This window comes from Podarcis bocagei, assembly GCF_964188305.1.
Source record: "Podarcis bocagei genome assembly, chromosome: 10".
NCBI lineage: Eukaryota > Metazoa > Chordata > Lepidosauria > Squamata > Lacertidae > Podarcis > Podarcis bocagei.
The window spans coordinates 21165064-21180549 of NC_138135.1; the positions used below are offsets into that span (position 1 = coordinate 21165064).

Sequence of the window (15486 nt, forward strand, 5' to 3'; positions counted from 1 at the left end):
AAACTGCAGGGAGTGCTGGAGAATCAGATGAAGAGCAATTTTGTTGGAGTCCCAGTTCTAAAGAAGCCCCTAAATGTGTCTTGTTGCAGATAGAGATGGGCTGGCACTGGAATTTCCAGGCCAGCAGATGAACCTGATGGGCATTAAGCAGTGGTGCATTATAGGACTTGCCATGAGAAAGGATGCATCTCTAAGCAAGGGAAGCAAAAAAGCTGTCTTGTATGGTGAAAAGCCAGTTTTGCTAGTTTTCTTTTCTTAAAATCAGCTACTTACTGTTTCTTACAAGTTAAATGAATGGATAAATTATTTAGATCAGGACATAATAATTTTCAGGTTTACTGAATCTGAAAAAAACAAAAACAAAGCCTTTATGTAATTTCCTTGAATGCAAAGATGTGAAATGCACAATAATCAAAGTAGAATGAATTTAAAAATAAGAAATGAACCTGAAATGGCAAAACATTGCTGGCAAGTTTTTGTGTGTGTTTTTTTGAAGGCAAGCAGGGAGATGAGAAGGACGCTTTGCACCACATGGCAGGGCATTGTAGCATGGATGGTTGGGAGTACAGTGAAAGAAAACCAAATCTTTATATACTTCTGTAGATATGCATGTATACTGGATATGCCATCCTGAGCATCTCTTTTATTGTACTAAAAGGAAAAAAGTAACTTGGGACTTTTCTAGATGGAGGCAGGGAAGTAGAGGTCCAACCAGCATCAAAAAAGGAAGAAAAATAATTATGGAGCTCTATGGTGAACCAGAAGAACTTTAAATATGTGTCATGTGACAACTGTGACAGTACAAAGAGAGATGTTCATGTCCTCAAATGCCGCAATTCCCTCCTTTCACAGTTCCATAGAAACACAACACATCCTTGGATTAGACAAGACAAATTAACCAATAAGGTTATCAACAGCTACTACCTGTGACAACTATGCTCTATCTCCACTGCTGGAGGCAATATGCTTCTGCACACCAGTTGCTGGGCATCAGAAGGCGTGTGCTGTTGTGTTCATGTCCTGAATGTGGGCTTCAATTGGTATCCGGCTGACCGCTGTGAGAAGAGGATGCTGGGCTACATATCCAGCAGGGTCTTCTTATGATCTTATGCTTTGGAGTCAGTGTAGCAACTACACATGAGGGTACGGAAGGAAGTGTGGCAAGAGGAAGGTTAAAAGGCAATTAAAAACAACAAGCAGACAGCACCATTTTTAAATAATTTTATAATTTCCTCATGAACTTAGTTTGTGAATTAAAAAAAAGGAAAGAGAAAAAAAACTGAACAAAAGTGTTTATATTATCAAGGCAAAGTTGAATATATAACACAATTTCTTTGCAATTCATTATCCTGTCAGTAACATGACTCCATCAATAAAACACATACAAGTTAAAGGCAGCGTGCGCACTTGCATCACAGACATCTATTATCTCCCGCTGCTGCTCCTTCCAGAAGGAACTCAAAGTATGCCAGACTATATATGCAAAGCTCATCTCCTCCTCTGTTAAAGTGCAACACATCACTTTCTGAGTAGTAAAAGATCACTTTCTGTAGTGTATGCGTGAGAGGGTTGTGTGTGTGTGTGTGTGTGTGTGTGTGTGTTGGGGACATCCTACAATTTTTCACTCCCTTTGACAGCCCGCTGTGCTGCCTTCACGAAAAATTTGTTAAAACGGATCCTGGTGATCTAAATTCAGCATGAGGTAAATGAGAGGGAAGTAGCAATACTGTCCTGGCAGGGATGAATGAACATGATGTTACATCAGCTTTAAGTCATGCCAGTTGACAATAGTGTCTTCTGGATACAACTCCATTTACTTACATGGAACCTAAAGAAGAACACGAACTTTTGATATGCATAAATAAGCTTAGATCTAGCATACCAAATATCACTGAAGGACAGAAGACTAGCTGAGCAAAGCAACACCTGTGAACTATTTGTATTTAGGAGGTGCCCACTGAAACCAGTATGAAGCCAAATCCTGGGTTCACTCAGCAGGGTTTCCCAAACTTTGGCTTCCAGCTGTTTTGGATTACATTTTCCATCATCTCTGACCACTGGTCCTGCTAGCTAGGGATTATGAGAGTTGTAGTTCCCAAGTTTGGGAAACCCAGGTTTACCAGGTGGAAATGATTGAAATGATTTAGTCATAAAAGATGTCTAAAAAACAAATTAAAGAATATCAATTAAGCTTGGCTTAATATTTATATCCCATATTAACAAAAATGTATCCCAGCATTCTCAACTTTGACTTCTGCTGCAGCAATGAACAATGAATTAAATAGACAGCAGCACAGGAACATTGGTAACCTCAAACTGAAAGAGTTACTGATATCCCCCAAATTTACCAGTATTTTTAAAAAAGGTACATTCATGTAAAATAAATTAAGATATGGCTAGTAGCAACAGTATTTATGATATGCAGATTTATGTTGGCCATACCCTTTAAATGTAAATTCAAAAGTTTCCATCCCACTGGTGCAGAAAAGAATGGCAAGCCCTTTGTTGTAAGATTCTGAATGCACATTTTCAAAAGTGGGTACATACAAAATAACCACACACAAATAAACTGGGACTGACATAAATGAAGGTGCATTAAGAAATACTAAGTAGTTTGTGTGTAAAAAATAGAGACTAAAAGAGTGTGCAAAAATGCTGCAATGCATCCCTTCTATTTAAATTTGCAGTATTAAAGCCCCAGAGATATCAATGGAAAAAGTAGTTTCTAATGCTGCCCCTTCCTGTTTTTGAAAAGTCATCCATACATTACAGTATTGGGAGAGGGATAAAATCAGGAGTTAATAACATTGCTAAGAAGGCCACACTGGTTTGGTCTTCCTTGGTCTGTCAAAGGCAATTGAAAGGTACCTTGATCCTAAAAAATCCATTTCCTTATAAAACTGGGAGGAGTTGTCCAGAACTTTGCCTTTTCATATTTTGAATTCCTTTGGATGATACATTTAATTTTTTATATTTTTAATACACAACTTTTTTCATTTCTACTTCTATCTTTTTTTTATTTAAAACTGGACAACAGACACACATTGTCGGTAATTGTCCCAGCCAGAGGACCACACAGACAATAATTGACAAGCAGAGAACAAAACAGGAAAATAAAAAATAAAAAATATACCCCTGAAAAAGGAAAGGGAAAATACCAATGATGACAGGGTTACAGCACTCGCCACACACACTGAAAAAAGTCAGTATTCTTATGTTTACGCTTTTGACACTAAAAAGTTTGGAAATGCTTTTATTTTATTTTTAAAAAAAGGTCAACAGACACAGCCATTTTGTTCAGAAGGATAACGGCTTTCCTCTACAAATGGAAAAAAGTTAAAAAATATTGTATTATAAAAACAGCACCTGCTGCACTGACAAGACTGAGTGATTGGCATGAGAAGAGTTTTGTCTTGTCAATTCTGGCAGCTCTCAGCCACCAATTGCCTGACTTCCCAATTCCACTCCCACCACTAGGGGCAGTGTTATTAAATCAAGAACTTCCTGTTTTCCATGACTATTACTGCTTAGTTCTCTGAAGTAGCACCTTCTAGCTCCAACTGTTTTGACATTTTCACTCAGGTCACTCCACGAAACCATGCTAGGTTGCTAGCATAGAGGTGTGAGATAGGAGGAAATCAATGTTCCATTAACTTAGTGTTTCAGATATAAGAATTTTCCAAAACAGAATGCTCCCTGAATGTTAGAATAGAGAAAAACAGATGCCTAAAACTCCCATACTACATATTTCACAGTGATCTTCTAAAATACACTGAGAAGACCCAAATACACTGGTATATGATAGCACACACTCTAACCATTTCGTTCAGTTTTGGATTTTTAGAGTTTGGCATTTTTTTAAGTGAAAGCAATATCAAAAGGCAATCATCATAGCAGACCCCAAACTTGAAAAAAACATTTCACTAAGATGTGTCTCTTATTAGTTCTTTGAACATTAGTAGCTAGTGTCACTGTACAATTCAGAGTCTGAAGTGCCATTTATTTTATTATTTTTAAACACCTGGATTTGATAGGATTGGAAGCAGAATCTGGATTCCTTGGGAGCATTAAGCAGTCCAATTAGGAAGTCAAGAAATTACCTGGATTGTCTAGGGAGTTTTAATAACTGCACCAAATTTAAGACAAACTGCTCCACTACTCCCTCTACAGGGGGTTCCTGAAGTTTATAACCATCTTTTACATATTAGCATCTTTATAGCTTGAAAAAGCAACACCACATTCCTTAAATATAACCAAGCCTTGTTATAACCCGGCAACAAAAGTATATGGCCATTGCTAGTGTAAAACAAGAGATTTTAGAATCCCCTGATAAGAGACTATTTCTGAAAGCTGGACTGAATAACAAGGAAGGTGAGGATAGGTTTCTAGCACAAGTGTCCAGAGCTGTATTTTCTGGACACAAGTGGTAGATCTCACTCATTTCAGATATGGTAGATACAAAAATCTTTCAGAGCTGTGATAGTGTAGTGGCAGTCAGATTGCCACATATAATCCTTTTGGATCTGTGCATTTTATATCTTGTAAAACGTTAACAATGTTAACCAGATCCACAAGGCAGTCAACTATTTTGCACTCTTCTGTTAAAGGAAGCAAGTTGAAGCAGGCCAGGTTCAACAACAATTCATGGCCAACACCTTGCATTTAAGGCTCCACAGTTCCTAGAGAAATGCAGAGAGACAGGACCTCTATCCAAATGGCATCAAGGAGATTATCTGCAATGGCACACTGCTGATAAAGTCAGGTCATTGTTCCAAGATAAGATCTTGTTTGTTCTCTCTCTTTCTCTCAGTACTTTACTGAGGGATTAGATCATTTTTTTACTGGGAGCTTAGATCAGGCATTAGGGTGACAGGACTCTGAGCTCATGGAATGGGGTGGGAAAGTTGTGTGCTTGGTGGTGGGATAAGAGAGGAGTTGAAAGAGATGCATACTCCAGACTTGGGCTTGGAGAGGGAGGGGTTCAAACAGCAGGTGTGCTGCTGGGTGGACAGAAACCAAATGGCCAGTGTGGGAACTGGCTCTGTTTCACAAATCCCCTCCTCCCCGGAGCACATGCTGTGAGTAGAGTGGAGCGTAAACAATGGGCTTTATCCCAATTTCATTTTGGTGGGCCATGTACACACTGCCTTGGGAATGGCATCTCTCTGCTTAAGCAGCTCCTGTGTCTGTAGTAGCACAGCCACATGGTGGCAGCTGAGTTAAAGGCTCCAAAAATACTAGCATGGAGAACTGTGATTTATGCGATTTATGCACAGTGCCAGAAGCACATGGGGATGAAGTATCAACCACAAGCAACTATCTCCATCTCCACTCCCGAAATTTCAGCAACACCCCTGCCCCCAAAGCCACTATCAAAGAGCATCTGAGTAAGAGGTTTACAAGCAGAAGTCATTTCAACCGCTGATAAGGAAAATTCCATAGCTTCCCCCACAGAGAGAGTGGATTGTTTTACAGCAGGGAACAAGGGCAGCTGGAGACGTGGCCATATAACTTAATAGGATAGCCTGGGAGTGGTGGTGGTGGGAAGATGTTAGGCCTGAAGGCTGAGATGGTTTTACAGGCAGCATTAAATCCCTACAGTGAGTAATTAGGGATGAAGAAGAAAAGGCTATAAGGGAGATTTCAAAACAACAGCTCCTATCAAAATGTGCTGACTCAAAACAATGGGGGCAAAGGCGCGGTTCTGGTATGAGGCATGGCTCAATGGTATGTACAGTCACTGTCTACATGCCTTCCGGTAAAGGCAATTTCAACCTTGAGAACATTCAAGTCTCTCCCCCGCCCGCCTTTCTGAGAAAAAGCATCGGCCTCAGGCTATTAATGCCATCAGCTCTAAAACTACCATTCCGGATCTCCAAAGTCCTGAAGGTGCTAACTAAGACAGCAATGTGAATTCCTCATCAGAAAATCCACATGAGAAACACTGTTTGCCATTCCAAACCAATCTTATACTGTATCTCCTTTCTGAGGTATCCCCAGGTTCCTTCTCCTGCATGAGAATGAAAAGGAAGAAATGGAGCATCTTGAAGAAGTGACTGAATCCTTTCATTTTCAAAGGCAGAAACTATGTGTATAAAAAGTAGTAATAAAGGATTCATAGAGTGCCTAGAGGACTCTTGATTCAGTCAGAGAGGCTCCTGATTGGGGATATTGGGGCTGTTCAATGTCCATGGGTTGAAGATGGTAATGACTGAACAGTAACTTTATAGAAAATTATCCCTTGCTATATAGAAAATAATGTCTTAGGGCATGGGTTGCCAAATTGGAAAGTTGCACTGGTGGAGTGGGGACATTGTTGAAGGGGGAAAGAAAAAGGCTTTGAGAGCGTGTCTGCTTTCTAAACTTTGAATGCATGGGCCTATCCATGTGTAAATTGCTTAAGCTGGAAAAGCCAAGCATGGTGATTTGGGCAATCATTATAGAGGTAAATGAGTTAGGAAAGCATTGTAAGGAACAGTGATCTTTTCTCTTATTTCATTAAGTTCAGAATCCTAACTCTTTCTTCTATGTTTGCTCCAAAAGGTTCTATTAATCCTGAAATCTGCAAGAATAAACATCAAAAACAGTTCCTCTCAGGAAGAAATAACCTGATACCAGAATTCTGTTCTTGTGAATGCCTGAAGAATGACACTATGCATAAAATGTTGCCCGGATTAAAACTGTATTTTCACAATTGGTGCAAAACATGTGAATAGCCAGATTCCTATTTATGAGCCTGTGAATTTGGATACGTTAAGAGGATGCCATTTAGAGAAACTATTTTGGGTTTACTCAGTCTTTGGTGAGTGTTATAGAAGAAGCAGTAGGGGCGACCATATCTAGTACTCTTGGAGCCGGGCATAGCTTATAAAGTAAACCCCTAAGAAATCAGAAATAGATAAAATGAGAAGTAATGCATAAAGAGAGCACCCTTCACATGAGAATGCAAAGCTATGTAGAAAAGGTACTAAAATTTGCCAGAAGAGCAGGAAACTTGGCTAAAGAAAACACAGGAAGCTGCCATCTAGCTTAGTAGTGTTGACTGGCAGTGGCTCTCCAGGTTTTCACGTAAGATGACCCTTCCCCAACAGCCACATGCATTTCATAGCTATTTTGGTAAACAAAAGCAAGGCTTACAATAGGCAGAAAACCAGAGAAAACATGTTTCCCATTCTTACCCAACTGAAGTTACCAAAGAGAACAAGGGATTCTCCTTACCACCCACAAGCTCCTTGTAACAGCTTCCGCTTTTAGGATAAAACTCCTGTGCAGACATAGGCAGCATACCTTGAGCTAGCTAAATCAATGTTGGCCAACTGTGGGCCGCTATCAGAACACACTCAACTTCCCTCATAAAGGAAGGTAGGCCAAAGATTTCTACTAACGGAAAAAAACAAAATCAAGGCAAGTGTTCTCCTGCCACCACTTCAAGGATCACCAGAACTACCTGTGTCCAATATATTGCCACTTCCATGCTTACTGAACTCAGTAAATTTCTGAGCAGACGTATCCCAAAGCCAACAGGAAAAGTAACTGGGAGGCATATTCCAAAGAAGAAAGGCAGTGAGAGGATGAATGCAGACATGAATCAGTATCTATAAACTGGAAGAGCGGAGATAGGTTCATTTGTTTCTTTTTATAAAAAGGTGCACCAAAAGTTTCTGTTTTCTCCCCCTCCCCACTTTCACACAATTCTGCATCCTCATGACTCCTTGGACTGACCGGGCTTGGCCCCCAGGCATGCTGCTGCTAGGGGGCTAGCTCTGGCTTCGGTCAAGATGACTCTTCAAGTGCATTGACAACTTGCTCCAGGATGTCAGGGCAGTGATCGGCTATCTGCTGTAGAATGGCATTGGCAAACTCTTGTAGCTCTGCACTGTCCCTCTCGCCTTTTTCCAGCTCATTGTGAAGCTGCAAAAAAAGAAAAGAAAAATGACAGAATTGAGTAAACACATGTTTGTGTTTTAAAATGTCACACCAGCAATTAGTCCTTAGTCTGTCCTCCAAATGTATACCAAACAGGGGATCCCTATAGACACAACCACACGCAAAATATAATGCCTGGCCTGGGGCAACCATATTGACAGGTGTTGCTTTCCAGTGAAGATTCATGCAAGCACACAGGAGATAAAAAAATGGACAGCATAGTTGCTGAATAACATTTTATTTGCTCGGAGCAGTTGCACCTGTAGGGGCACCTTGGATGGAATGTTTTAGAACATTTGAAAAGACATCTATTAATGCATAAACAAGCATCCCCTCCTTTTTACCATACCTTTCCACAATAAAGGTCCACAAGCTGATTTACAGCACTACAAAAAAAAAACCACCTAGTTTTCATCATCCCTTTGCATGTCTGAGTAAAGACCTTGATGATAAATTATGAAGCAAAAGAAAATTGGAGAGGTATAGAGAGATGGAGAGGAGGATTAAAAGGGGGGGGGGGAACCCCAATGTATAAAGGGAAAAGTTCTTAACATATTGCCCACAAAAAGTTATCTTCTCAAAATATCCTTGGGTTCCTAGTTCCTACCACATTACTGTATGGCCACTACCATCTCCCAGGCTATTTATTTTTAAAAGGTAATAGTTAACCTCACTCTGCAATTTTAATTCAATACAAACAATCCTGCTAGAAAGAAAATTGCCATGTGCAGATTCCAAATGTGTGCTAGGTAAGATGCAAGTAAAGAGAACAAAAAGGTAGCTTTCAACATTTGAGGGAAGAGTGATGAGATGTTTGCATGTGTAAATCTAGAGAGGACTCAGCTATATAGCTGCAAATGTTTTAAGTGTGTTTTAAGTGCATTATACAAATGTGAACTAAATGGCGATGGTGAGATTATGGCAAATTTGATATATTTTCCAAAATGTTTTTTGAAAAAAGCATTTTGACAGCATTTTTTATTTGTGTCTAGATTCCACCTGAGTCTACCAATAGACAGGGGAGACATGACTGAGAGAGCCCTGGTTTCCTTCCCCACTCCAAGCTATGATGAGAATTCCACGTATGCTGGTTTGTGGAAATGACCAAGGACAAGAGATAGTTAAGAGGTAATTTGAGAGTATAGGTGCTGACAGGTTCTTAGCATATATCACAGGAAAAAAGAAACCACATTGTTTCAAGCAAGCAGCATAGCTGTGATCTATGTGACATCTTCATACTGCATAGGACGGTGGCACTCTGTGCACTTTTGGTGGGTAGTTAACCCAAGGTATGTTCAACAGATTAAGCGGCATTCTTCTCTAAATCCATATTTCAAAAGAAGTCAAAAAATGGTCAGCACAATGCTTAATTGTAATGTATCTTAACTAAAAGTAGCCAAAGGGGCTCCCATGCACCAATACTGCTGTTTCCTAAGGCTCAGTGCATATTAAAAAAATTATATATTATATGTTTATTTATACTCCACTATTTCCCCTCCCTTATTTGTAAGGCAGCTTACAAATAAAATAAAAACAACTAAAAACACAGGGGGGAAAACAGTAATTAAAAAAATTAAATACTAATAGAATTAAAACAATTGTCATATATTTATATCTATTATATACATAAACAGGTTATCCCGTAGCTGGCCATTTAAAATCCTGCAAACAATTTCTGATCTCAACCCCCAATATCTCTCTTATCTTCCACAAGCATGGTATGCATTTTATTATAAATTGGTATGCAAGTACTGTGTACTTTAAAGCAGAGTCAACTGACTTCAGGATTGTGGGATCTACTTTTTAATGCTAGAATGCAGAGATCCTCCAACCAAAGACAAGCACAAAATAGCATCTAAGAGATGGAAGCCAGATGAATTAATGGTGACAAGCTAATTACCCACCACACCTCCCCCATGATTGTGCAATTTATTAATGTATCTTAATAATTACAGCAACGTTATCACACAGGTCAGACAGCTCCCCCACTGCCCTTTTTGAGCAAAAAGCATTGGAGACTTTTACGTGAATATAAGCCATGTAAGCATTTAAGACCAGCAGCAACGATCCACCATCAATACCTCCCCCATTCCTCCCTCCTAGGAAGAAAAGCAACCAATCCTGAACTCACTGCTTACTGCTGCTGCAACAGGAACAAAACATTTGGGCGACTTGGTAATATATATTTAAAGAGAAAAATAAGAAATGATCTCCTGTAAATGTACAAATGTAATACAGCATTCAAAGGCAAACTGAATGGGGTAGAGGACTAATCTGAACCAATAGAAATCTGCACTAAGAGGAAACCTGTGCATGTGCTATTTCAGAAATTAATTATATAAATTCTCCACGAGAAATCTGAAGACAGGAAGAATGGGATATGGGGCAAAAGTCACCCACAGAAGCATTAGTGAACAGGGAAAGATCTGTCCCTCCCTAGAAATGTAACCATGAAGTGAAGGGAATATCCTTATGAGCCACATCTGTGTCTGAGAAGGCATGAAAATATAATGTCAAGCTCTATAACATATTACTGTTACCTTTGAGGAGAGACTCAAAACCCAGAGATGGATTGGGAGTTTTGCTATACAGAGGTATTTCCTTAGAGACAGATGTGAATATTGTAATTACTTTTTGAAGAAACTGTTGTGTCTATGAATCATACCCATGTCTGAACATTTGTCAACATTTAATGAGAAGCAGTTCCCCTTTCCTAAACAAAATCATGCAAAATAATAATTCTCCCTACGATGATTTCCCCTCAGTGAAGAAACATGACGAAGTTCAACTATTTGAGAATGTAACTATTATTGAAGCCCAACTCATGAGGAAACCATGGTAGGATGGTGGTAGATTGTGTTTTTGTTTAATGATATATTGCTTGGTTTCTAGATAGTGCAACACCTGCAATTTTTTGAAATATTAAGTGGTTTATAAGTGGTAACAAACAAACAAACATAACTTCTGAGGGATCCAGGGGAATTTACAGGATAATACTCCCTCTCAGCCCAAAGTTTTGTCGCATAGGTGCTGACACCTGATTAAAGTTGGCTATTTTTATTTTTTTTAAAGAAGGAATCAGCTGTGGGTGCAGTTTGGTAGGGGGATCTTTTTGGCCTCAGGGGTTCAATGGAGGACAGCATGGACTATTTCAAATCAATATGTGAAGACAGAAACAAATCCGAAATCCACTTCATGCATGGGATTGTATTTCAGACACATTTATCTTCAGAGACCTTTTCTTCTTTCCAATTATTGGACTTGCTTCTATTGGCCTTTTGGAATTTGGCTGCTGAAGTGCTTTCCCCCTCTTTTTTTTGAAAATTGTTTTAAAGTTAAAAGTGCAAGGAGAAAAGTTCAAACATCAGAAAAGATGAAAACCAGGAAAGATATGTGTGTGTGAGAGAGAGAGGTAGAGGGAGGGAGAGAGAAACAAAAACACACCAGGCTATAGAAACCAGATTATTGCTGTTGGTACAGAATTAATGTCCAGTAGTTTATGCCTTTTTGGTGGTACACGAGTACTGGATATATTCCAGGTTTGCATATAATAGGTTTGCATATAATATAACCATGAAAGAAAAAGTCTCAAGCTCACGGATGAAATAAACTTAGTTAAATTTCCTTTGGTACAATAATTAAATTTCAGTAAAATGTACAACAGGTTAATTTGGATACAATGATTTAAGCATTTCATCTCGTTGCAAACAAAGCCAGTGAGCCAGAGTGGAAGAAAATTAGATAAGGAATTCGATTTTAATGAAGATAGCAGCAAGAACTGATGAAAGGTACTACTGCACAGGCTGACAAGGGAAAGGATGATAAATTGAATGACTACACAAAGAAGAGGAGTAAATGTTTGGGATAGAAATGAGTATTAGTAGAAAGGCTGGAGATACTATGGGACAGAGATTTTGCTCTACGATATACATAATGGAAGAATTAACAGAATTAAACAAGTGCTTTGCCTGAGAAGAGTGAAAACTGGGAAATGATTATGATGTGAAAGAGGGCACATAAAATGTTATTTCCAAGTATACAAGTAAAACATCTATTTACATATGTCTGTTCCAATGTGAGCAATACAGAAACACACACGACAAATACTTCAGTGCACTTGCACTCTTGGCTAGGCACTTAATCTACTCCAGCTGTTTTAGTAAGCAAAATGAGGGGCTAGAATAATGAGAGCTTTGTGTAAACAGTAACTCTGAAGAGGTACCAAACCAGGTCAGGAGCTTCAAGGTAATGAGTTAAAGTAAAAAGAATGTGGGGGTGAAATTGACTTTCATGTTTGTAACTTGCTAAAGGAAATTTAAAAATCAGATCTATGCTCCCTGGTGAGCTAAATACTTAGTTGCCTAGCAATTATCAGGAGGAGGAAGAAAGAAAAATCAAAGTATGACATTTCTAGCAGCAAAGTACATTATGTGTGTGGCTAAGTTTAGGACTTATGTCCATACTTCAAGTCCCAAACAAATGGCCACCTTTTCCAAATCATTCATCCATAAAAATATCAGGAAATTGTGCCATTTTGGCTACAATCCAAACAACACAGAACTAGGTGTGCTTAAATCCACCAATCTCAGTGAGTTTAAGAATGTCTAGATTTCTGTTGGATTGTAGCCTATACAGGAATATAGGAGCATAACTATGCTTCATTTAAACAACACAAGCACAACTCCAGGTCAACCAGCTACAAAAAAATTAGATATTAGAGTAAATTTCAAGCAGTGAAGTCAAGCACGACATTATAACATTATGTCAAGCAAAATATCTTCAAAGCAGCCCCGATCTGTGTAGCGCCAATCCCTCCCATGTACCTAGTGTGTAATCAAGGCAAAGAAATACAAAATCTCATTCCAGATAATTCAAGGGGATATTTTCTCGTAACACTTTAATAGTCAAGATTCTAGAGATCTCCAGTATCCAGCTTGGAAGACAGCAAGGTGTGTGTTTTTATTTTCATTTGATTGTCTCATTCAGACATAATGCTAAATTATGTTTATCAGATGCCCCTCCCCTCCTCTGGTGCTGCAGGTGGCGATTGGATGCTTTCATTTATTTTCATTTTTAAAAAACTCTAACCAAAATTTAGTGTCATGTCCAAATCCAAACTGTGGCTAAATAAATAAGCTAATATTTACCAGTTTAGGATTTGAACTTTAAACTGTGGTTAACTGAAAACAGAAGGGAAAGTTTCCCCTCTTCTCCTTAGGGCTGCGCTGGAGGAGGGAAAGGAGGAGTCTACAAAGGTCATGCATACAACATTAAATCATAGCTTTAGCATTACATCTGAATCAAACCATTACGTTTTCTTTGGTTCAGAGATGCAGAAACTTCTACCTTGAAAATTCAGTGGGAAAATCAGCCTTGATGATTTTCCAAGTGTCATGTTTTTACTGCTATTGTTGCCGTTCCGTTGTTGCTGTTGCTATTCTTTAAATATAAACACCAACTAGAAGTCTGCATTCTAAATTGAAAAAATTAAAGATTCCAAATGTTTCAACAAGAGGGAAATAATAAGTTATTATTGTCTCGTTAAAAGACAAAACGTGTTAGGAAAAATCAGAGACAGGCTTTCATCTGCTTAATACTGAACTTGATGTCCCCATACAGGCAGTATTGGAGCCAAAAGAGCGCAGCTAAGAACCAAGAAGAAGCATTAACATACTTTCAGGAACCTCAGGTTCTGCAGAAGTGCAAAACAAATACAGTGGTGCCTCGCAAGACGAAAAGAATCCGTTCTGTGATTCTCTTCGTCTAGCGGTTTTTTCGTCTTGCGAAGCAAGCCCATTGAAGGATTAGCGGATTAGCGCTATTAGCGGCTATTAGCGGCTTATCTGCTGATCGGATCAGCTGATAAGCGGCTTAGAAAAAGGGGGGGGGGGAAAGGAAAAAAAAACCAGCAGGAACTCGCAAGACATTGTTGTCTTGCGAAGCAAGCCCATAGGAAATTTGTTTTGCGAAGCACCTCCAAAACGGAAAACTCTTTCGTCTAGCGAGTTTTCCGTCTTGCGAGGCATTCGTCTTGCAGGGCACCACTGTAATAAATCCATCCCCAACAAAACTCTCAAAGGTGACAGTCCCCCAACATCCCAATGAGGACTGAGTGTGATCAGTAGTTATCAGGAGCCACAAAATATTAAATATCATTTGGAAAAGAAAAACTAGAATTGGAAGGAGAGAAAGAGATGACCAACTTGAATTTCATAGTTTATACTATCCTAGAAGAAGGCATGGCAGGGTTGCTGGAAGCCTGAACTTAAGAGGAGTCCTGCTACATCAGACTACAGAATCCCATTTTCCACATTGACCAACAAGATACCTAGGGGAAGCCCAGAAGCAAGACAAGGGGGACAGTAGGCCCCTCCTCCTGCTGCTGTTATCCAGTGACTGGCATTCAGACACATTATGTCTTGGTATGGCTATATATGGCTAGTAGTCACAGGTAGTCGTATCCTCCATGAATCTGTTTAAGCCCCCTTTTAAAGCTGTCCAATTTGGTGGCTTCTTGTGAAAGCTAATTTTCTAACTGGACATTGTATGAGCACGTGTCCATCTCAAATCTCCCAACATTCAGCTTCACTGTATGATCCCAGGTTCTGGTGCTATGGAAGAAGAAGAAAATGTACTTCTATCCACTTTCTCTGCATCATGTACAATTTAATACACCCTTTATCATCTGAACTAAATAGCCCCATATTGTTATATATGAGAAGTTCCTTTACCTGCTCCAGAGTCATCTTCTGCAGCTCCTTCTCCCAAGCTGCACGGTTGTCATCCTGGTGGTAGGAAGCAGGCGGGGTGAGTCCACGGAGAATCAGGGGGTCCCGGTCATGGCACAGGGCTGTCAAATGTCCAATATACAACTTCAACTTGCTGCGATTCTGATCAAGGTCTAAAAGGGGCTGAATTACCTAAAATAAAAGAATGCAAGTCAATCATAATCTGACAAATACATAAGCAAATGGGACATTTACTTAATTATAACATAGAAAACTGGAGGTAAGCTAAGAGGAGTAACCAAATTCTCTCTACGTAAAAATATAATTGCATGGTGGGGTAGGGGAGATAGGAAGAGAACGTGTGAATCCAGTCATGAGAAGAGTTGCATATAATTCTGTTTGTTTCACCTGAAAGGGCCCCCCCCCCAAGCAAATTAACAGATTTCAAGAAAAAAGTTTCTCTGCTATACATTTAAATACTAATTTTAAATGTTTTGCAGATTTATTTAATTATATCATGTGCTTCCTTCTAAAAGAGCACAGGGATTTGAAAGTAATAATTGGAGAATGGAAAATTGAGAGTGTGAACATTCTGTTGATTACAACCAATTAAACACTGAGGAATAAGAAAGAGAATCTCTAACAACAAAAATAAGGTACAAGGCCTGCATCAGCAACGGTTGCCTGTGGTGAAGTTTTAGCTGTCAAAATGTTCACATCCAGGCAAAATCTGTGGTTGCACCTTCTGCTTGTCAGCAGGAATAAGATATCTTTCCAACCATACCCTCTAACTCTGCTAATGAACACAGAAGTGTGATAATCTCTCAGTCAA

General features: G+C 39.2%; 1 protein-coding gene across 13 annotated transcripts in view; it reads right to left on the reverse strand.

Annotated features, from left to right (window-relative positions):
* Window positions 1-1207: 1207 nt before the first annotated feature.
* ERC1 (ELKS/RAB6-interacting/CAST family member 1) overlaps window positions 1208-15486 on the reverse strand; it is a 163253-nt gene continuing 148974 nt past the window's right edge. For 10 of the 13 annotated variants that reach the window (XM_081209879.1, XM_081209886.1, XM_081209874.1 and 7 more), the window contains 2 exons: window positions 14658-14846; window positions 1208-7911 (listed from right to left, as the gene is read on the reverse strand). In XM_081209879.1, the coding sequence (XP_081066005.1) occupies window positions 7774-7911; window positions 14658-14846 (327 nt within the window). In that variant the 3' untranslated portion in view covers window positions 1208-7773. Of the gene's footprint in view, window positions 7912-14657; window positions 14847-15486 lie in introns of those variants that run through there. The other 3 variants (XM_081209878.1, XM_081209877.1, XM_081209875.1) reach the window with 1 other exon arrangement.